This window comes from Bactrocera tryoni, chromosome 4 (genome assembly GCF_016617805.1).
Source record: "Bactrocera tryoni isolate S06 chromosome 4, CSIRO_BtryS06_freeze2, whole genome shotgun sequence".
NCBI lineage: Eukaryota > Metazoa > Arthropoda > Insecta > Diptera > Tephritidae > Bactrocera > Bactrocera tryoni.
In genome coordinates this window covers 54,414,717-54,438,122 of record NC_052502.1, presented here as the reverse complement: position 1 = coordinate 54,438,122, position 23,406 = coordinate 54,414,717, and the positions used below count along the sequence as shown (strand labels likewise).

At 38.6% G+C, this 23,406-nt stretch overlaps 1 protein-coding gene across 1 annotated transcript; it reads right to left on the bottom strand.

Moving 5' to 3' along the window:
- Positions 1–5,753: 5,753 nt before the first annotated feature.
- LOC120775705 (sodium-dependent neutral amino acid transporter B(0)AT3) lies at positions 5,754–22,019 on the bottom strand. The gene is made up of 11 exons (XM_040106016.1): positions 20,886–22,019; positions 16,031–16,493; positions 15,530–15,846; positions 13,104–13,281; positions 12,812–13,003; positions 9,527–9,761; positions 7,926–8,278; positions 7,656–7,859; positions 7,441–7,598; positions 7,105–7,368; positions 5,754–7,045 (listed from the first exon to the last, which is right to left on the bottom strand). The coding sequence occupies exons 2-11, from the start codon at positions 16,124–16,126 to the stop codon at positions 6,847–6,849; spliced, it is 2,196 nt and encodes a 731-aa protein (XP_039961950.1). The 5' UTR covers positions 16,127–16,493; positions 20,886–22,019; the 3' UTR covers positions 5,754–6,846.
- Between the last annotated feature and the right edge of the window lie 1,387 nt (positions 22,020–23,406).

Here is a 23,406-nt window from a genome sequence, read left to right as displayed (position 1 = left end):
TTGTATGTAATTAAGGTATCCCATATTTGGTGTGTGTATGTATATAGTTAGTAGGTATGTATTTGTTTTTGGCTTTTGTTTCGCTTCTTAGTACTTATAAGCAAAAACTTAAAATTTAAAAAAAAATTTTTCAAATTATTTGATATTCATATTTATTACTTAAAAGTTACATGAAGATTTAATTTTTGTTGCTTTTGTATTTTTAGTTATTTGTTTTTTATTTATTTATTTTTTTTTATTATTTATTTTTTATTTTTTTTATTTTTTATTATTTTTAATTATTATTATTATTTACCTTGGGACTTTGCTTTTATGCGTACATCAAGAGTATGTGAATGCAGTAAATATAAAATACAAATACACGGGTTAATAATAAAATTCCTTACGAACACACAGCATGAATAACTTTCACTTACAGGTGAATGGCAAAATTTATGTTTGTAAATCGTTCAATGGATTAAGTTGGCTTTATATTTATATACCTATAATAATACTCTTAATAGTCTTGTTATTTTTGTTATTATTTTGTTGGGACACATTTTTAACAAATACGAATTATTAACTCCAAATTACTCAATGACGTCTATTTATTGTCTTAAGTTGATGCACATATGTAAATGTACATATGTACGAGTATGTATATATTTAGGTATTGTAGTACACTTTAGGAAACTTTCGATTCCTTAGAAGTGCAGCGTGAGATCACAAGATTACTATGCAGTTAGTTATCTGTTTAGATATGATTGGGTGATATTGTTTGCAGCGCCTATGAAAAATAACAACTTTTTTCAAATCTGTAATACCGCAAATAAAAATTACGAATATGGAAAGCAGCCTACGTCGAGTTGAGTCGGTCCGTTATTTTCTGTAACAAAATTTTAAAGTTTCGTCATTAACTTAAGAGTGCTTACATTCGAAAGATCTATGTATTGAGGTCTTACAGAGAGCGATAAATTTTGCCGAAATTTTGCAACCAAACAAGAAAAGACAATAACTTCGGCTGCAACAAAGCTATAATACCCCGAATATATATTTATTTTGGCGACATTAGACATTCGAAACGCCTTCAATAGCGCAAGGGTGGTCATGATGGTAGCTCTAAAAAAAAATGTTAGAATTCCCGATTACCTCAATGCAGTGGGGCGGAGTTATCTTAGTAACAGAAGACTGCTATACCAGACTCAGAGATCACGACCAATAGAAGTTGCATCAAAAGCAACTGACGGAATATTAAAAGTTGAAATGCCAGACGAATCATATTTAATCGGCTACGCGGACGACATAGCAGCAGTAATCACAGCCGGACACACAGAGGAAGCCCGAAGAAAGCTGAATCAGGTCATGATCCGGAAGCAAACATGACTTAGCACACATAACCCCCAACTCGCTACAGAAAAAACAGAGCTACTACTGCTGACGAATAAACACATACCGTCTTACTATTCGGAGCAGGTATTTGTGAAGATGTGCTAAAAAAGGAAAACCGCCGACTTCTACACAACACACCTGTTATCCGGACATGGTCAGGATTATTGACCTGCAAGTGGCACATACCGTTGCTGTGATGACAGCTCTGCTGATGCGGAAGGCATTTTCCACCCCCTCACCCAAAAAAAAGGTTTAACATCCTTCACAGAAGCATTTTTATATCATAAAAGTGTATAAAAAGACCGTTATCATAATTTTGATTGGGCAGTTTAGATAGCAGCTATATGCTGTAGTGGTCCGATCTGACCAATATGTAACAAAGATGTCAAATCTCTCGACGATATCTTGCCAAATAAAACTTGTGTTCGATACCTCATCAAATAAAAAAGATTGCCATTTAAGTACTTGAGTTTGATTGGTCAGTTTGTATGGCGGCTTTACGATATTGAATTCTGATATGAGCACTTCCGGCAAATAAGCAGCTGCTAAGTAAGAAAGGGACTTGTGCAAAGGTCGACAACTCTCAAAAAAAAAAAAAAAATAGCTCGTCATGCTGAACAGTTATATATACTTTTTAGAGTATTCAATGTTTCCTTTCCTTTTTGTGTGATACAACTTTTTGGTTGTTCATCCATGCAAGTATATTTTTGCCAACAAAATAAGTTGAAACTGCATTTTACTTGCAATATCTGACCACATCTTTATATAAAATACATTGAACTAAAGGGGACGTGAGTCTTCGCTATTTAAACAAATCGTTTTTTTTTTTTTGTACATTTCTAGTGTTGACATAACTATTTAAAGGATTTAGTCGAAAGCCTTTTGAATATTTTTTTTTTCGACTTTTACATTTTTTTAACTTGAAAACATTTTGAAAAAATGCACTTCTTTAAGTCAGGTTTGTAAATACTGAAAAGTGCTTGCATTATTAAAGTCATAACTGGGATTATAGACATTAATTTAATTCAAATTTGGTTTCAAGGTTCTGGAGCTCAAATCTATTGTTGCACTAGCAATAGTGCATTTAAGGACGCGAGTAAAGAAGGGACGTAAACGAAGATTTCATACCTTTGCAAATTGCGATCAAAGCCGGAGAAATACCTTCAGCTCGTAAGGTTTGTTACTTATATGAGGTCTGGAGCAATGTTCAAAGAACTTATCCTTACACTTAAATATACACATTTTTCTAATATACACTCTCTCAATTTCATTAAATAATTCGCACATTCGTCGATATTTGTAGTGTCGTAGTTCGAAAATATTTATATTGGGAAATCTTTATAAGGAAATTATTGACCAGTTTCAGCCCATTTTTGACTCAAGCTTATATTACTATCAAATAAACATTTTTCCCGAATTTCAATAACATATCTCACTGATAGATCGAGATTTTCGGCAAAAAGTCAGTCATACGCACTGAAGTCCACGTATTCGGATTGTGTAAAATTAAATAAATAATAAAATTAAATTTTATACATTAATTGAATCGAAAGGGGAGGTCTAGCAAGTGATGTCTTTTCAATTTTTTACGTTGTAAAGTATTGTCCAGCACTTGAATCGCAAATCCCGGTGAGGGACATCGTTTCTCAAATAAAAAAGGCTATGGTGCGTAGGACTTTATTTTGAAAAGCTAGAATTACTTTTAAATTTGAATTCGCTGCACTGCCCAACATTTGAATGACATACGTCGAGTTCGGCCTAAGTATTACATTATAAATTAGCAACTTACTCTTCAGATTGACTTCAGACCGTCATTGTGGAGTCAGAAGGAAAGGTTTGCTGTATAAAGAATGTACATATTGCACAGAAGCGAGTACACTGCCTTGGAGCACGCGATCGAGAACAGATCTCAAATCCGGTCCGGTTGTGCATATAACACTTTAGCAGCAAAGTTTTTCCTTTAAGTTATTTTGATGAACGTTGTGATCATATGCGCTCAGTGAACATATATACAACTTTTAAGGCGTCCATGAACGGTAGATAGATTTCGTTGTCAGCTTTTAGTACTAAGACGACAACCAGAAGTTATTGGGTCTGGACGAACGCTAGTTAAAAAAAAAGAATTATAATCACTTTTTTATAGGCAAACTCTTCACTCAACTTGAAATATATTGTTATTATATTAAATTAAAGCATTATGTTTTAAAGAAAATCGCACAATTATTGTCATTTGTATTGGCAAAAGAACCGACTGTTCTAGCTACCGTTTTTCTTTGATCACTTTGAAAATATTAGCTTTAAAACTATTCATATACAAACGCTTTCTTCTAGCATAACAGAGCTACTTATGTTTAAATATGACATATGTATGTATATATACTAAAGCATATGACACTAATTAAATGTACATATGTATATATATTATATTTTGTACGTACAACAACATGCAGTCAAAAAATGGTATAAGCGTATAGAACAACCAGGTATGACTTATATTAGAGAATTCAAAAAAATCGCTTAATTATGTTCCAATTTCGTAATTTCATTATTAATTTATTTGTTTAAGCCGCGAGTGCAATGGCATGTATGCATATATATTTATATGTACCGACATATACTCGTATACTAGAGAACTGAAAGTATAACAATTTTAATTTACGTATAATTATATGTATATGTATGTCTTTGTGCATCTGAGTGAGTATGTAAATGTTTGCAATAGGATATGTCATTTCCAGTGGTATCGGATAATTCAAATATGCGCACACATGTCTGCAGTGATAGTTTAAGCTTTGCTGCACACGTTTGGTGACAAGTATTACAAAAACAAAAACTACAATATTTAAACAAGGCAGCAATGCCTGCACATTCATCATTCTTGTATGTATGCTATGCTATGTTAGGTTATGTTATGTTGGGCGGTGTGGAGTTGCACGTTTCAAGTATTTTTTGCCTCACCCGACGCGTGTACGGTGTGGTGGTCATTGGTTATTTTAGACACACTTTTGGTGAAACCTATGTCTAGTTGGGAAAGGTTTTTCGCTTTAACAGTTTTGTTTAAGTTTTTAACAATATTTTTTAAATAAATTTTTTTTAACGTGTTGATATTCTTAGGCTGTTGGTGTGTTGGATTTCAACCGAGGTCTATTTTCGAGAAATAAAAAAATATTTGAATGTAGCAACAATGGATTTCAAATATTATAATAACAAATCATAGATTAAATTAAATTTCCTTAAATAGTTTTTGTACATATTTTAAATACAATACAATGAGGCATAAACATTTAGTCTCATATATAAGGGATATAAAAGAGAGATATATGTATAGTCTTCAAACAGGTTTCAAAATCACGTTGAAATCCAAGTGACATTGAGCCAGAATTTGTTTTTGGTAGTAGGAAACACTTAGCAGTACCGTTATTTAGTTGTATTAGGAATAACCACATTGTCTCAAATAACGGGTGATCCAAGGAGAGGCACTTCTTTCAATAGCCTTTTTTTTTGACAGATCACGCGTGAGTCGTGTCAAGCTGTTATGTTCGCTCAACTTATGGCCAACATAATCGACCTATTGAGCGTACTATTCGCAACTTCATCATCCACCTTGAAACCTAGAATTCATTATTGGATAATATTTGACCTCGTTCAGCACGCGGTGAAGAAAATATAGCAGCTGTAGCTGACAGTGTACACGAAGACCGTGGAGAGTGAGTCGATTCGGCGCCGTTCGCAGCAACTCGGACTCACGTACGGAACGATTTGGTGCATTTTACGTCGGGATCTTAAATTGAAAACTTACAAAATACAGCTTGTGCAAGAACTGAAGCCACTCGACATTTCCAAGCGGCATCGCTTCGCTCTTTGGGCTTTTGAAAAGTTCCAAGGAATTCTGACGTTCTCGAGCCAAATTTTTGTTCAGCGATGAGGCCCATTTCTGACTCAATGGATATGTAAACAAGCGAAATCGCCGCATTTGGGACGAAGAGCAACCTGAAGATATTCAGGAACTGCCATTTCATCCGAAAAAAACAACGGTTTGGTGTGGTTTGTGGGACGGTAGAATCATCGTATCCGTCAATGGCGACCGTTATCGCACCATGATAACCGATTATTTGATGCCTAAAATTGAATCTCGTGATATCACATTTGGTTTTAACAAGACGGCGCTACTTCCCACACGTCGCATCAATCAATGGATTTATTGAGAGAACATTTCGGTGAGCAGATAATTTCATGTTTTAATATCACACCGTTAGACTTCAGGCCTTGTACCAATCAAAATGCTCGAACGAGTCATCGAAAATTGGATTCAATGGATGATCTGATTCATCTGAGACGTAGCCGCGGCCAACATTTGAAAGATATAATCTTCAAAAAAGAAACGTTCTTTCGAATAATAATAAAAATTCCCTTTTAAATTTGAAGTTTCTGTGTTTTTTTTTTAATGTAGTGATCCTCGCAATGGATCACCCAAATGATCACGTAAAATGTGTTCAGAGAGAGCGAAACATTTAGAGATTAATTAAGATAGACTTGTAAGTAGCAGTAATTTAAGTTGGCTTAAGTTAATGGCAACCATTTGCTGCCTTTCAAGCCACCAATTTATTCTAATCTCGAAACACTTGTAGTTATATAGCTTTATTTAACAATGCCTTTGTTCAGTTCAAAATTAATTAAACCTACATAGACCACTAAATCTAAATTAAAATTAATAAAAAAAATAAAATAGTCTTAAATAAAATTGAAAATATTAGCAACCTCGGTCGTATAAATACTTGTAGAATCATAATCGGTGGCTAATTTGAGATTATTTTTTGGAGGATTATTTGTTAGAGCTCACTTAATACTCAAGTCAAGTGAATTATTTAGTTCAACTAAGAGTTTTTTATGGAAAATCTAATTTCCTTTAGGCGCTAAGTATTTGTATCAGTGTAGCTTTTGTTCAAGTATGCTCAACATTATTGTCCTTAACTTTTATAAATACTTTAATATATGTACAAGTAGATTCTCTTGTCTAAACTTATGCCTAAACAATGCGCTACTTTAAATTATTGTCTTTAAGTGTAATTCTACAGAATTAACTTATATTATATACTCTTGTATAGATATATTTATGTATAATTTATATGTATATATATATAATTTATTTCATGCTTAACGTATTATTGTATAGTTGAGTCACCAAACCATTTTTTTTTTTGCACCAAAACACCAAAAATGCAGATTTTTTATAAAATAAAAAGTTGATAACATCGTCCTTTTCTTACTTATTTTGTTCACTTCATTCGTTCTACGAATTTTCACATATTCTATCCGCCTTCTTTCGTTTTAAGTATATTCTCGACGGTTTCGTGTGAGTCATTAATAAATATGTACTTCATTTTATATATACCACTCGTTTCAGCATTTTCATCACACCTTTGTGATCTTCCTCATATTTTTTATTTTTACGCTTTATTCCTTTGCTTTTTTGTATATTTACTCCTCTTCTTCGAGCGATTTCTCTGGCAAGCCATATTTTGGACAGCACATGCCCTCTGTGCCATCCATATTGAAACAAAATATGCTGCGTTCGATTTCGGTAGGTTCGTGTGGCACAATGCCGTGCACCTCTTTGAGCTCGGCTTCTGGGAACCAAGCAGGATCTGTGTCTTCCACCACTTTAATGCCACATAATCTAAGCAGGAAATACATATTTCAGTACACATGTAAAAAATGACTGAGGCTCGGACATACCTCAATATCGCCACGATCGGTATCCATAATATTGACGATAGTATAAGGAAAAATGCAATAACAATGCACCAATGAGGCCACTCAAGCTTTTCGGTCAGGCCTTTAGCGGCTATCCAAGCGGGATAACTGCTACCCTCGGTAAGTAGTTGATAGAACGAGGCCAGCAATATTGTGATCATGGCAGCAGGTGAGAGATACTTCCAACATAGCATCCAATATAAGCCGGGACGCGAACCAGTCATCATTTCAATGTCGTCGGAGAACCTGAAATGTTAATAACCAATAAAAGAATGTAATCAAAGCCCTAAAATACGTTGTATCTAGAGTCTGCCTCACCTTCTAACACCGTAGATATAACTGATCGACAGACATTCGAAGAGCGCAATGATCAGAAGCGGGAAGTTGCCAGCAAAACTGTCCATCAGCTGAAATATATAGCTTCCAGCGCCGTTAGCAAAGCACATTGAGATTAAACAGCAGGAAAAGCAAAGACCCTGTAATGTTACAGAAAAATTAATTCATTCAAAAATGTTCGGTTTTGCCTTACTGACCCCCACAATCCATTCCTTGGGTAGATTTGGAAATAGCTTCATATCCACTAGCGAGGTTACGACGCCTTCCAGTGTGCCGAACTGTGAATCGATGCCGAGTGTGAAGAGCATGAGGAAGAACAACACGGCCCATATTTGGGCGCCGGGAAATTGATTGATCGCTTCGGTGAATATAATGAAGGCCAAGCCAGTACCTGAGGCGCTCTGCAGTCAAAAGATATGAAAAGTTTATTTAAATAAATTAAATTATTTATATATGCCTAAACTCACGTTCGCCAGTTCTTTTTGCAGATCACATACTGGTAAGTTTGTAGTCCTGTTTTGCGCAATCAAACTTTGGCGTTCCTCGTTGCAACGATCAAATGTTGATGTGGCCTTGAAGCCGATCACCGAGAAGACGACAACTCCAGCAAACATCGAAGTGCCACAATTTGTGAGAGACACTAAGATGGCATCTCGATAACAATTATTGTTGGCAGGATTGTATGAACTGAAGGCGATCAAGCCGCCAAACGCAAGTCCGAGGGAGAAGAAAATCTGCGTGCCGGCTTCTAGCCAAACAACCGGGTCAAGTAGTGTTTCCCAGCGTGGCGTGAAGAGATGTGCCACACCTTCTGAGGCGCCTGTTCGAGAAAAGGAAGTGGGAAGTGTATTCATTTTCACAAACTTGTTTGAAAATTTAAGGATATTGGTTTGACTTATAAGAATCTAATCTAATGGAGTCAAACGGAGTCTGCAATGACTCCAACGATATTAAACCGCTCGATTTTGGAGGCGGCGCCACAATAACTTGATTGCTTCGTTTTCTGCATGTTGGAACCAATGGTCATCCACATCAACATCCTTCAAGTCAGGCACGAAGTAGTCATGACTAATCCCAATGACCTTAACATTTATTCCGGCTTCTCTTTCGAAAAAATATCGTTCAATGATTCCTCTGCCTACACGGTTTGTCCGGAAAGTAATAGAACTGAGTCGATTTAAAAAAACTTATTGAACCAATTGTAAAAATTCTTTTAAAACTGTCAAAATAGGCTCCTTCCGCGTCGATGAGGAGCTGCCAGCGTCCAAGCATTGCAGGCGTCACGGAAGACATTCTCCGAAATAGCCTTGAGAGCCGAGGTGCATGCTACTTGGATCCCCTCTTTCGTCTCAAAATGCTTGCCTTTCATCGCACCCACACTCACAGAAACACGTCGTGCGAAAATGTTTGGCCTGACTCTCCAGGTGCTCGGAGACAACTGACCAGCCGAATCCAGTCGGTGCATACACGCTCCGAAGTACTGCGGAAGAAAATCAGTCCTATTATTTTCCGGACAAACCCTATAGCGTGGTCCTGTTGAAACCAGAGGCCATCCACATCAACATCCACCAATTCAGGCACGAAAAAGTCATGACTGGTCCCACTGGCCTTAACATTTATGTCGGCTTCTTTTTTGAAAAAATATGAATCAATGATTCCTCTGCCACTTAAAAAAGTGACTTTTGGAGGATGTAACAACGTCGACAATAGCTTGTGGATTAACACTTCACGCTGGCCTCGTTCTTCACTTCAAATGTGCCCCTTTTGTTTATTACGTACTACTTGTATTTAACCAAAATTGAGTTTCGAAAAAAAAAATAATATTCTTCTGCAAAATCTTTCCCAAAGGAGATGAGCACAGGTCTACATATTTGTTGGACGCGATGGCGGACAAACTAATTCGGGAGTTCTATGACGACCCATATATTCCTACAACCAAATTGTCGTATACATATATATATGAATGTATGAGCATTCACGCACGTTATTTGACGCTTCGTTTACTACAAATTACTTTTCTGTGAACTTTTCATTAATCGTCTCTGTTTTATGCTCTTTAAACACTCACCTTTCAACGTAATGCCGCGAAAAAAGAATATTATGAGCACCACATATGGAAATATGGCAGTCATATAGACAATTTTTCCCGACGAAGTAATTCCCTGCACCATACAGATGTAAACGAGAAACCATGAAACTATTAACGCTATAGCCATGTGATAATTAAAATTTTCTGGCTCATTGACGCTTTCGGAGCACTGAAGTGTGGTGCGATACCAGTAGAATTGCGTGGGTGAAGAGGCCTGTCAAAATGTAGACAAATATTTGACTATGAATATGATATGCTTATAAAATAATAATGGGTTGTCAAAAAAGTCTTGCGGTATTTTTATTGAATTTTTTATTTATTTTTATTGAAATTGAAATGAATTTTTGATGACTCATGCCCAGCTACTATGCCGGTCTCTTTCGACCAATTCAGCGATTTTATCGCAATTTTCGACGGCAGGCCTTCCGGAGCGTGGCGCATCTTCGACCACCTCTACACCAGAACGAAAACGTTGAAACCATCGCTGTGCGGTGGAAATGGAAACTGTATCGGGTCCATAAACTGCACAAATTTTATTGGCGGCTTGAGATGCATTTTTGCCTTTATCGTAGTAGTACTGTAAAAAATGCCGTATTTTCTCTTTATTTTGCTCCATGTTTGCAACGCTATAACTCATGAACGACTTAAAAGAAACAACAATCAATCAAACACTTGTTAGCGCGTGAAATGATCTTTCCAAAAAGGTATAGCATGACCCGATGGGACGAATAAAACTAGAACTACGCGCTTTCAGCGCAACTAGCGAAAATACCGCAAGACTTTTTTGACAACCTATTATGTGTCTATGTATATGTGTGTGGGTTGATATATTGGTGATAAATTTAATTGTGGTAATTGTAATGTAAATATTTGCATTAATTTAAACTTGGAGTTATAATTATGCGGCAGTGCGGTTATGTTTGTAGCTAAATTTGTATGATAATGTTAAGTATGTAAGTCACTTAATTAAGTAAATTATTACTTTCGAGTTCCTTCTATCTTTAGTATTTGCTTTCAAATACTTAAAAAATCTAAAAATTAATTTAGCAACAATGTCAAGTTTAACTGGTCTAGCCAAATATTTTTTCCGACTAAGGATACAAGATATGGGAAGAAAAGGAAGGTTATTGATGTTGAAGTGACAGAATACACTCCCCAGCAAACTCTTCCCATGACAGTCGGGTTTTTGTCCGGCCAAGTACTATCAACTCGACAGAATTCAGTGACCACAACAACAACAAAGCCCCAACAAAATTTGATAAATACTGCGCAATGGACAGTTTTCGCCAGAAAAAAACGGATTTCTTCCAGCTACCGACCCGACTGAAGTCGGTAGGCTGAGACTGCTATGCGAAATCGTTCCAGTTTTACTATTACCTTTCGTAGGTCAGAAAATTTGCCGGCTACTATTACGTCCGATGTCCGTTCATAAGAAAGCTATAAAATTTCATCAAATCAGCAGTAAGTATGAGTAATTAGGTTAGGTTAGGTCAATCTAGTAGGCCAATAAGCCACGTATGGACCAGTTTTGGTCCTTTGCGATACCAGATGTAGTTCAGTTGCTAGATCCATGAGGACTGCAGTGTATTATATCACGGGGACCCCAGAGGCTTACAGCGTAGACTTGCCAGTACGAGACAAGTGCGCAAGAAATGCTCAATTGTTTCCCTGGTGCCTTGCTCTAGACATTTCCTGCAGTCTTCTCGATCTGGCTGCCCCATTCTGCGGGCGTGTGTTGACACAAGCCAGTGATCAATTGATATTCCCATCATGTTCACCATGTCTCTTCTATCGCGTGCCAGTAGGAATTTTGTGTAATTCCGATCTACCGTTTTGCACATGATTTTTGCAATTTTGCACCCAAGTAGCTCGTTTCATCGGGTTCTGATTTTCTTTACCATGCTTCTCGCAAGATCGTCGTATAGACAATGCATGTGTTTCCTAATGTTTATCACGTTTTCGGATGTTAGCCGCACACCATTCCTGGCAATCACGTCCACTATATCATTTCCTTCGAAGCCTTTGTGGCCTGACACCTAGTATAAGTGAAGTTACTGGCAACACTTTCCACTGCTGCCCTGCCTCCCAAGACACTTCTGGCTGATATGCGATACGAGGTTACTGCCTTGATTGCTTCTTGGCTGTCTACGTAGATATTTACTCTGGAATTGCCTGCAGTTGCATTAGAGGCCAGTTCGGCTGCTTTCGCAATAGCAAAGGCCTCAGCGTAAAATACACGGCAGTGGTTTGGCAACTTAAAAGGTTGCCTTATGCCTAACTTCGGACAGTATACTCCTGCACCAACTCCATCATCCATTTTCGAGCCATCAGTATAGATGTTTAGAGTGCTGCGCGTAGCTAAATACCTTTATGCAAGCCATCTTTTTTTCTATGTTTATTTTGAATTTTCCTTTCCAGTTGAAAAGTGTCCGCGCTATGCTTGAAGGTTCTATATATAAGTTCTCCTGCAGCCAGTCGTCCCGTCATTTTTTCTGCGCAGTTTTCAACGAAGAGGTCCTTAGGTGGCAGCTTTAGTACCAGTTTAAGAGCCACCATTGGAGTTATTCTTAAAGCTCCGGTTATGCATAGCGCAGCGAACCTCTGAACCTTTCCATTGGCTTCTGGTAGGGGGATTTCCATACGCCTGTCCACCATACTACTGCAACGTGGAGTAGAATTGGTCTTACAATAGGTGTTTAGCATCAGTGCACGAGAGAGTGAGAGGGCCCTCAATGAAACGAAGTTTAAAATAAATGTTTGGATCTTCAGATTATATTTTGGAACTGTGGTCGACTTGAAAGTTTGTAAAGTGTATTAGCTTGTTGATATAATGCTCTTAATTACACGTGGGGGTTTTCAAGAATTTCGTTAGGTTCATAAAATGTTTTTTATATCCTGTTTTCTATCTTCATTCATTTCCGTGAGTGGATGTTGATGGTTTGTTTGTAATGGAAGATTTCAATGTTTCAAAAATAAAGGAAGTTTAGCCTGTTGAACTAAATAAAATCGTATTTTACTAATACTTATGAATATAGTGCTATATACTCTACAGGGATGCCAATTAATTAAATTTACTCACGATTCATGAAGTCAACGCAATTTATGTAGTTTTATGAGCGCTCGAATGAAGGATGATTATTGTTCGCCTTCATGTGTATGTGTATGTACATGGGTATGTTCATAATTATGTCAGAGCATAGTGTGGCAAATGCGATAATCTGGATGCATGTGTGTGAGTGTGCTCTATGTGTGTTAGCTGCTTACCACACATTCCGGCTCATGGTCATAAGTGTAATTGGCATAGAGGCGTGTGGGGCAATCGGCCCACGGCAAAGGTGACTCAAAACTGTGCAACAAGTATATGAGGCACCAGGCAATTATGGTATTATAATACAAAGCGACGATATAACTGACAACTGCGGATGAGATGCCAATGCCGCCCAAATACGGTGAGACCTATGCGACAAAAGAGTGAAAGAGTAAGCGGTACTTAATTGAATAAATAAATTATAAGAGCATTTATTTTCTTATTTATTATATATGCGGCTTCATTTACCTGGCTCCATACACCAATCGCACCCTTGCGCAGCCGTTGGCCTACAGCCAATTCCAGATAGAATATCGGCAAGCCCTGTATGCACAGCATTATGAAATATGGCACGAGGAAAGCGCCGCCGCCATTCTTTTGCGCCAAATAAGGAAAACGCCAGACGTTACCCAAGCCAACGGCATAGCTAGAATTGTTAATATTAAATACATATTTTATTTCCTCTTTTTTCGTGAGGATTACATAAGGTAATGATATTAATAGTCCTACTTAGAAAGTGTTTATTTTATTCTAAATTTTTGGATATGTTAGAATCCAGAGGGCAACACCAGAAGAGTTTATTGATTCATCAGCTCTTTCCTACTATTTAAAGTACCAGTTTTTGGATAAATTATTTGTTTAAACATTGGAAGGGCTACAAAAGATCTCTAAATGACCTGTCTCCACAAAACTAATTTTTATTAACATAGACTAACAGAGAGGTTCAAAAAGTCATGGCAGACGAAGTCACCTTAGCTTCAGAATGCATAAATGTATATTCCTTTCAAAACTAAAAAGGTCGCACGCATCTAAATCTAGAGATACGGAGAATAGACCAACAGTTCGTGGACTATTCGATCTATTTGGCGGTAACGGCGGAGATGTAAGCTGGTAGGCTCTCACGGTGGGATATTATTTCTTTTACAAAAGGATGGGATTTTCTCCAATTTGCGACGAATCCTTTTGGAGGATGGAGTCATGTCTAAAAGTTCACGCAAGTAAGGAAAGTTTTCTGTGCGCCATTCACTTGGGAGCGGCCAAAAACGATTATTTTACATATGACTCAAGCAGCTTGGTCTTAGACCAATTATGCTCTGGGTAGCCAAAGAACATCCGTTTGAAGGCGAGCTAAAGTGAGAAGACGAAATATCCCTCCCCAGAGTTGTGCGCTGGGTTTGGGACCTGCCACGTAAAACACGGCCTAAAATGAAAGGGAAACAACAGCTTCGGATGTATACCGCGTAAGTGTTGTCTACGCCAATAAAAACGAATCCTTTTAATAAAGCGGCATAGTAGAGTCCTGTGACCGTTTTGCGTTTCTCGAGATATTCAAAGTGGGACACATCTTGTATCTCCTAGAGAACGGAAGTCATCACCTTTGCTTAAGATTGGACAGTCTTTGTCTTCTTCGGAACAAGTGGGGGAAGTGTCCTGTTGCATTCACGATGTGACCCACGCGATCTCATTAGATGCCTACTTCTTAGCTAACTTTTACAGCTTCAAGTATATGTCAATGTGCAGTGGTTCATCAAAAACCGAAGTGCGATCATATTTTAATCATTACCCACTTACAATTTTAAGGTCGGAAGGAGAATATCATTTATAGAGCTTGGCCTCGAATGAACACATAGACATGAATAACAAATGGCGGTAGCCTAAAACTCTAACTGTCAAGTCAGAGAGATCTTGCTGTTATACGCTCCTCTAATTACTCCGAATTGATCTCTACTAGATAAAGGAATTTGAGTATGTCCAAGTTTTAATGGGAAGCCAATTCAAGGGTTCAACAGCAATGATCCGTGAAGATTGGTAGGTAATATAACTAATTCTGATTTATTAATAGACCACGTTCAGCACGCAGTGAGGAAAATATAGCAGCCGTAGTCGAGAGTGTAGACGAGATGGAACGACTTGGCGTATTTTACATCCGGACGAAGATCCGACGTTTTCGAGCCAAATTTTTTTCAGCGTCGAAGCCCATTTCTGGCTCAATGCAATAACCAAAATAGCCGCATTTGGGACGAAGAGCAACCTAAAGAGATTCCAGAGCTGACATTTCATCCAGTGTGTGGACATTAGGTTTCAACAAGATGGTGCCGCTTCCCACACATTGCATCAATCAATGGATTTATTGAGAGAACACTTCGGTAATAAGAATATTTCACGTTTTTGGCCGGTTGATAGGCCACCAAGATCGTGTGATATCACACCGTTAAAATTTTTCCTGTGGTAAAATTGGAATTCAATAGATGGACCATCTGAAACTCAGCCTCGGCTAACATTTGAAAGAGATAATTTTCAAAAAATAAATGCCAAAGAATGTTCTTTCGAATGATAATAAGCATTCCCCAATAAGTTTGAAGTTTCTGTATTTTTTTCTTTAAAAAAGTAGATAACCTCGAAATGGATCACCCTTTAGTACATAATCTGGTTAGAAACATACGTCAAGTATACGCCAAGTATACCTATAAGCAAAATTCGAGTTCGGTATTCCTTTTCTGCTTTCAAAAGTATTATTTTCACTTTGTATACAATTATTCAACAGTTTTGTACAACCACTCTCAACGCCGTCAGCTTCATAACACTTCGCGGTTATGTGAATGAGCATAAATACCAGTAGAGTGTTATTTCCACGGCTCTTAACGCCATCAATGTCGCTGTCACACTTCACTTACCCTATTGTGGCGAGTAGAAACATGATTTTGTTGTCCCAACTTTCACGTTCTTCACCCTCCTTTTCGCCCTCAACAATATCCTCTGCTTGTGCCTCCACTGTGGCCGAGACCGCTGCGACAAGTTCTGCTTTTGACTTGCTCGTGCTCGCCTGCGAACCGAAACCGTCCGGTTCCAACTCTGTCGATTCGTCAAAAGCATCGCCGAGAAACGCCTGATTAGTGGCACCATACATGGGTTGATGGTGGTGGGTGGGATGCGGATGATGATGTGTGCCGCTGGTATGGTGTTCTTTGGGTACCAAGCGACCGCGCATTTCCTAACGAGAATGCAAACAAAAAAATAACAGCAAAGTCAAACAAGTTGTAACAGTAAGACGAGGAGTTGAGCTAACGAAGTAGCTAATTAACAAAGTTGATTAAAAACGAACAAGCACTTCCTGAAATCAAACCCTTGGATAAGGCGCTTAATTGGGCAGGGAAGTCTGCCTGTCAGCTACTCACCCGTAGTTCCAGTTGATCAATGCTCTTTTGACTTTTCAATACACCACCGAAGTCTCGCGAACTCTGTCGCCGCAAAAGCTGTGCGGTATTCGCCATTTCTATTTCGGTTTTGAATTAGTTTTGCTGGTTTATACCCGTTTAGTCAGTGTTGGTTACTTTTTTCGTTTAAATGCGTTGTTTCAGGTTTAAAATTGTTGTTTTTGTATTTTCTTGTTGCATTTATTCTTTTGTGTTTTGTTGTTTTATATTCAGCAATTGTTAAGTTGACCGTTATGGTTTTTAATGCGAGTTATTGATTTTCCATCCTTTTAACTATAATTGATTCACTAAGCAACGAAGCGATCTTTCTCTCTTTACAGCTTCTAATCACAAGTGGTGGAATTTTTATTAGTTCTTCGTACGATTAACCTTTGTTTTCTTGCAACTTGCATTTTGTACTTGGAAATCTGTTATAAGCAACCAGCTGGCATTTGAGTTAGTGAAAAGAAAGTTTCAAAACAAGCAAAGAAGGAAAGTTATAGTTTGGTTACAATTGAACAATCTCATATTACTCATCTTAGAAATTTCGAAATTTCTGATGCTGTTCAAGAAATTTAATTATTGAGTTTCAGTTTTTGAAGTTAGAGCTAAGTTTACTTCGGGTTACGCACATACAGCAGCTTTATTGGCCAAGCCGACGCTTGCCAAACACCCTGTACATATAATTTAAACAAACGTTTTATAGAAAACACCGTTATACAGGAAAAATGCACAAAACATATAAATTGTTCGGAGAAAACTGAGAAAGTTATACGGACCAACATAAGTCGTTTGGCTCGATAGTATTGGAAAAGATCTAGTCAGCTCAGTAATATACAGTTATTTAGGATGCGTCGAGACTAAAACTTTGTCAAGTCTTTACTCTCAGATTTGTCCTGTAGATGACGAAATTCAGCACTAATTTTATTACTCTTTATTCACACTTCTTTCACCATCCTGGGTACAATTTGGTATCCAAGTTAGTTGTAATTGAAGATTTGTGATTAAGTCCGGACGCTTCGTTAGGTTAGGTTTGGTTAAATCGATCTTAATAGGGATGTAAATTAGATAGCTTTGAATGTCGGTCCGTTGTGTTATCTAAATCTTCTATTCAATAGATCATAAGACCCTTAAAATCGACAAAGTCACACATCACAAAAGATGTTGAGACGGTTAATATCAGTTTCGGCTATGTCTCTTGGTTCACCGAAGGTAAGACTGCTCAAAAACTTCCTCATCAGCCTTGCAAAGACTGGACAATGAGGAATAAAGTGCCTGAATATTTTCACCTCACCCTCCGCCATACAACTTTGAAAAATAGCGTCCATAAAGATTTTTAGCTTCACCGCATAAATGCCTATTGAACAATGTCCAGTAAGAAGCCCTACTATTGCGACAAAATGAACTTTGCTAAGGTCAAGTAGTTTAAAAGATGTCTTGCGTTCTACTGTAGGCCAAAAGGACCTTACAGTGTCACAGAAGGGAACCGTCGACCGCCGCTTGATAAGCGCACGCGAGGTCCATTGGTCCAGTTATTGAACGCAAGATGGCAATGGTAATTCAACTCGTTCCCATTAGCTCGTCGACTTTGCAGTCGCCAGCGCACCCAAACGAGTCTGATGATACTCTTTAGCTTAACGTTAGTATTGCCGCGCTGCTGTCGGAATGAATGCCTGTCTTCTTAAAAGGGGCTGCACTTCGCAGCAGTACGTCTACGCACACCGTAATAGCTGCCATTTTTGCCTGAAAAATACTAAAAGGTCCTACGTCCTAGAGCTAAAATCGGCGGAGAGCCTCTAACTCCCATTCCAACCTTTCCTCCCAGCTTCGACTCATCTGTTGAAAAGCGTCTCTTCTCTAGTGACTGTTTCACTTCCACATATCTCCCATTGGTATATGAGCAGTAAAAAAGCCGCCGTGATTCCGGAGGCTTCGATATGCCCAGCCTTAAGCCTTAAAGCGCACTTCGCAGTTATGCATCTGTCCATAATGTTCACAGTTGCTGAGTGTAAAATGAAATTAAGTGATGTTGCTGGGTAGTTCGCAGTGCACCGAGTTTTGTATGAGAGCTGCGACACATTCAAGCTTCTTAGCAAGCGTAGCCTTTTCCAGCGCCCTCCTCCAAACAAATACACCAAAGAACATTATAGGCTTGTCCTACAGTTTCATAGGGCCAAGACACCATCTTTGATGAGAGTTCCACCCCTTTTTCCCAAAGCTCCTCTGCAGCAATATAATGCCACCTTCTACTTTTATTCCTTCCTGCTTTCTCAACAATATTTGGCTCCGTGAAAGCTTTATATCAAGACTAATAAGTTGATAAATGAAGATTTATCTGCAAAGGCCTCTTAATTTAATCATCTATATTTACATTACTCTTCCAACTACTATCAGTCTAATCAGGCAAATAACACGATTTGAAAGCAAAACACTGAAAATGAGTTGAATACGGACATATTTATTGATTTGATTAGATTAGCTCAACCCGGATGCCATTAATGTCAAACAAATGGCAATGCATTACTCATACGCCCTGTCAAACCTACAAATACTTGTGATAAGTATGCGCATATAAGTAATAGGTATGAATACGCTAATAATCACATGCGGTTGTAGTGTATACAAATATATGGTAGGGGTTGTGTGCTCTGATATAATCATACACATATGTATATGTATGTGTTTAACCACACACAATTACTGCCCATTTAGTGCAGCATATGGCTCAATTCATTATTTATTTTGGCCAAATTTGTATAGATTAATCATAAATTTTGATTGAAATGTTCGTAGCGTTCCTAGGAGAGAATGAATAGAAGTCGAATGAATATGTGATTTTCACAGTTATCGGATATTTCGTAATTTGTACCACACGTAATAACATAGTGTATCATCGTCAATAAATGTGATGTAATCAAATTCTGTTGTCGTTCAGGAAACTATTGATCCCTTGCATAAACTAATATCCCCAGATCGTCATGTGAACTATCGTGAGATAGAAGCAACTATAGGCATTAGTAGGACTAGCATACAATTAATATTGCCGAAACATTTCACTGTAAAAAAAATTGTTCACGTTGGATCCCACACAATTTGTCAATCGGACAAAAAAGACTCGTGCCGATTGGTCGAGAGAAAAGTTAAAGAAATACGTTAGCAGTGCCTCCAAACACATCTATGACATCGTAGCAGGTGATAAATCGTGGATTTACGAGTATGGGTCCGAAAGTAAAGAGCAGTCGATTGCTTCGGTATTTCAAAATGAGCCGAATGGTTGCCTATTTTCTTGAATAATTGGATATAGTGCAAACCTCTCACTAGAAAAATGCAGAAAAGTAGATATTGAGTGGTACACAATCATTTTTTTGGTTGTTGTCTTTCAAGAAATGAGAAAAGTCAACCGCCGATGACGTATCACTTTTCACCACGATAATAACAGCTCTCACTCATCGACTGCACACTGCATTTTTGAGCACTTAAAGCATCGATTTGATGATCGCCCGTATAGTCCTGACTTGGCACCGAATAACTTATTTTTATTCCCGTTCTTAAAAAATAAACAGTAGGTCAAAGTTTTTTGATTCCTGAAGACGCGGTTGATGCATTTAAAAGGCATGTTTTGGAGATACTTCAATCAAAGTGACAAAAGTGCTTCGACAATTGGTTCAAAAGCATAAAAATATCGATAAAATGATAAAAATCGTCGAGTCCGACCGGAATTTCTGATCTAAATGCGATTGATGAAACCTTCAATTTAATGCGACCAACTTTGCAAACCAAAGTTATAGCAGCTTTCTCGAATTAATGTATAGTGCTTTCTGGCGTAACTATGGTAAATATAACACTGGACGAGTATCAGTATAATATCTACAATGACAGAATGATGTACCCGAAATCAACGAAATAATGAAATTTCTAGATTGCGGTAGTACTGCAGCGCCACGGGAAATGTAACAATTCAGCTGAGGTATAAGTGTTTCAAACGAGCGCCATTGAAGGCGATGTGATCCAAGTAGTGTAAGCGGTTACAGAATCTAAACGACAGAAGAAAAGGATTTGTGTATGGTCTTTAATTGATCTATCAAAATAAATGGTGTTCCATTCTTAAGATAATTTTCAACATTAGAACAAACATCTTCTTCTTCTTTATGGTTGTAGACACCGCTTACGCGATTCTAGCCGAGTTTACGCGCGCCAGTCGTTTTTCCTTTTCGCCGTTTGGTGCCAATTGGAGATTCCCAGTCGATCCTTCTCCACCTGTTCTTTTCAACGGAGTGGAGGTTTCCTCTTCCTCTGCCTTCCCCGGCGTGTACTGAATGTTACTACGTGGACCTATGTGTAGAAATTTATGCAAGTGAGGAAAGTTTTCAGATTGACATTCACTTGGATGTGGCCAGAAATGATTCTTCTACATATGACTCAAGCACCTCACGACTTTCGGTCTTAGACATATTATCCTCAGGTAACCAAAAAACATCCGTTTGTAGGCGAGCTAAAGTGAGAAGGTGAAAAATTCCTCACCAGGGTTGTGCGCTGGGTTTGGGAGCCGCCACGTAAAAAACACCCCCAAAAAAAGGAAAAACACAGCCTCGGATAATAAACCCCTCTTTTGATTAGAACAAACATACTTTCCGAAATTGTCCCTCGTTAGTTTAAATTCACCCAGTAAATTTTATTTATTAAGCTCGGAAATATTAAATTCTCCTTCAACACAAGTCACACACTTCAACATCTTCGCTGCTGACGAAAAATAGATGTAAACATACTTGTGGGTGTGACTGTAAATATTAACGAGTATTGAAGTAGACCTTAGTTATTTCAAATAAAAAATGACTACCTCACTCTCGGTGTCTTACGCACACTCTTTCGTTGCTCTTATGGTATATTTTGCGTTTTGTTTTGCTTTCACTTTCTTCGCTGAAGCGCTGTTCGTCTCGTCAGCGCAATGATCAAACTTTCACCCACTCAACACGTACACTGAATGCTTATATAACATATGAACTAGGACTGAACACCAATTCACACGCTCCGAGCCAGACATACGAGCATAGAACGAGCGCGTTTACAATCGGATATAACACGCAAACGGTTGGTGTTAGGATCGAAGGTACCGAAAATTCACCGAAATTTGGGACGGTCAATAAAAGTGACGACGACAACGACGACAACGACGACGACGTGAACGCGATGAAGCGACGAAAGCGCAAATATGCTTTGAACTTTTATGGACGGGAAGCTGGAGGTGTGGTGCTGCCGATGGTTATGGCTGTGGAGGGAGGTGCAACAAATAGTTCAACGCTTGCTGAGCACTTGCAGGCGAGTACCGATAAACAAAAACGCCAATTAAGTGGGCGGTGCGGGCGCGCGCCTTCGCGTGACGAGACGTTGAACAAGTGAAACAACAGCAGTGACGTTGCGTTAATGAAAGCGAGTGACGCGCAAGGCTGAATTTCGACTAATGCAGGCGTACGCTTGATGGACTAACTCCTCAAACAAGAATGTGGGCAAGGCACACACCACATACATATGTATGTGTACGCACATGTATGGGCCCACAAAAGTGAAAACAACAATTAGTTTTGCCAACTGGTGGGTTTGGACGTTGTGTGTCAACCGTTATTTCACTGCAAGCGCACAGCACAATAATTGATTTTCAGCGCACAAAAGTGAAAGGACACAGCCGACCGTGTTGGAGACCAACGCGCACGCACCCACACACCCACACAAATGAAAAGCGTATAAGCGGGTGTTTGCGTAACACTCTTCGCTTCGAAAACTTTCTATTTCACGAGCCAAATATTTACGGCGTATTTTTCAGTGTGCATTTTATTTATGATTTTCTTCATACACTCAATTGGCGTAGATAGTATTTTCCGTTTTGATTATGTGTATAATAGCGTGTCGATAGGTGGATAGACTGCGTGGCGTTAATGGCGGAGGACCAACGGCGGAGACAAGCGAGTGTCACAAAGTGTAAAGCGAGACTGTTAAATGGCCAGTCCAGCTAGCGTTAGCACTACCGAAGGATGTGTGTGCGAGCGAGTGAAATCAGAATAACGAGTAACTAACCGAGTTACTCGTATGTGGAAAAACGCAGGAAAGCAACACAAGCGCGAAGTAACGTGTCGTTGATAAGAACTTGTAGCTGTAATGGTGCTTGATGGTCAAAAAGCAGGTGGCAATGGAAAGGGCGATATCGAAACGTGGAAAATCAAAAGTAAATGATATGAGCGATAACCGAACATAGAATGAATCAGTAATAAGTGGGGCATGACAACCGCTGTATTCGAGTAAGATGAATGAGTACCTGCAACTCGTTGATGGGAGTTTAAATTATAAATTCTTAAAAGTGAAAAATTATTGGAAATTAAGAGGCGGCTCCAAACAGGATATTTTAAGAAAAGTCATTTAAAAAAACATTATATTTTTAGGAACCGAAACGTACACGACTTTTATCCGGCCGAGAACAGATATTTCGACGATGTAACCCTCCGTTCCTACGACAGTCGGGTCTACGTAACAGGGACAGACCCGGATTTTTATCTGGCCATGACTGTCAACTCGGCAGAATTCTGCCGCTAGAACAACAACAACAACAACGATCTAACTCTGTTTCTGCCGGTATTCACCGTAATTTATGTACCACAATTTTATCTAGCCCCCGTCTGTATTTATAATATTTACTGGAATTGCTCCAAATTATAGCGTATTAAAAGCTATTATTTCAACGATCTAACCCTGTTTGGTTCGTTAAGTAATAAAATAAATTAAGAAAGAACTCAATTTCCAGAACAGTCGGATCTAAGTAATAGAAACAGATCCGTATATTTGGCAGACAAATACCGTTAACTCGGCAAGATCCCTCAAAATTATGTGAGGACGGAACATTCGAACGCCGCATCAATATGACAGTGAAACGCAGACGAGGAAGCTACAGACATGTCAGACCACTGCATTTCGAAATACAAAAGAATGCCTCTTGATGTCTTTCATCGAATACCTACATAGTGAGGCCAATTAAGAACCATCAAACAATACGCCGACCAGACTTCGGACGCAACAAACTTCAGACATGCACTGATCGGCATTCACAGTAGAGCCATTAACACCTTCACCGACTTCCTTTCAGTGATTGGCGTATTTGGAGTCAAACCAACACCCATTGCAGACGAAGAGCTCGAGTTGCCGCGAGTTTCGAGAGTGACGCTTGCGCAGCTTCGTTCTGGATACTGTAGCAGATTAAACTCCTATATATCTGGAATCGACCCTGACATATCAAACATACATATGTCCAGCGTGCAATGAGTCCCCGCATGCCCGGCTAACCTTACAGATCTTACAACCCTCTCTCCCTATAG

Bases quoted from the DNA above. Each gene is read 5' to 3' on its own strand.
- LOC120775705 (XM_040106016.1), bottom strand. From the start codon at position 16,126: ATGGCGAATACCGCACAGCTTTTGCGGCGACAGAGTTCGCGAGACTTC. The intron at 15,847-16,030 runs GTGAGTAGCTGA...CATTCTCGTTAG, and splicing joins TTGATCAACTGGAACTACGG to GAAATGCGCGGTCGCTTGGT. The intron at 13,004-13,103 runs GTAAATGAAGCC...TTTGTCGCATAG, and splicing joins CGATTGGTGTATGGAGCCAG to GTCTCACCGTATTTGGGCGG.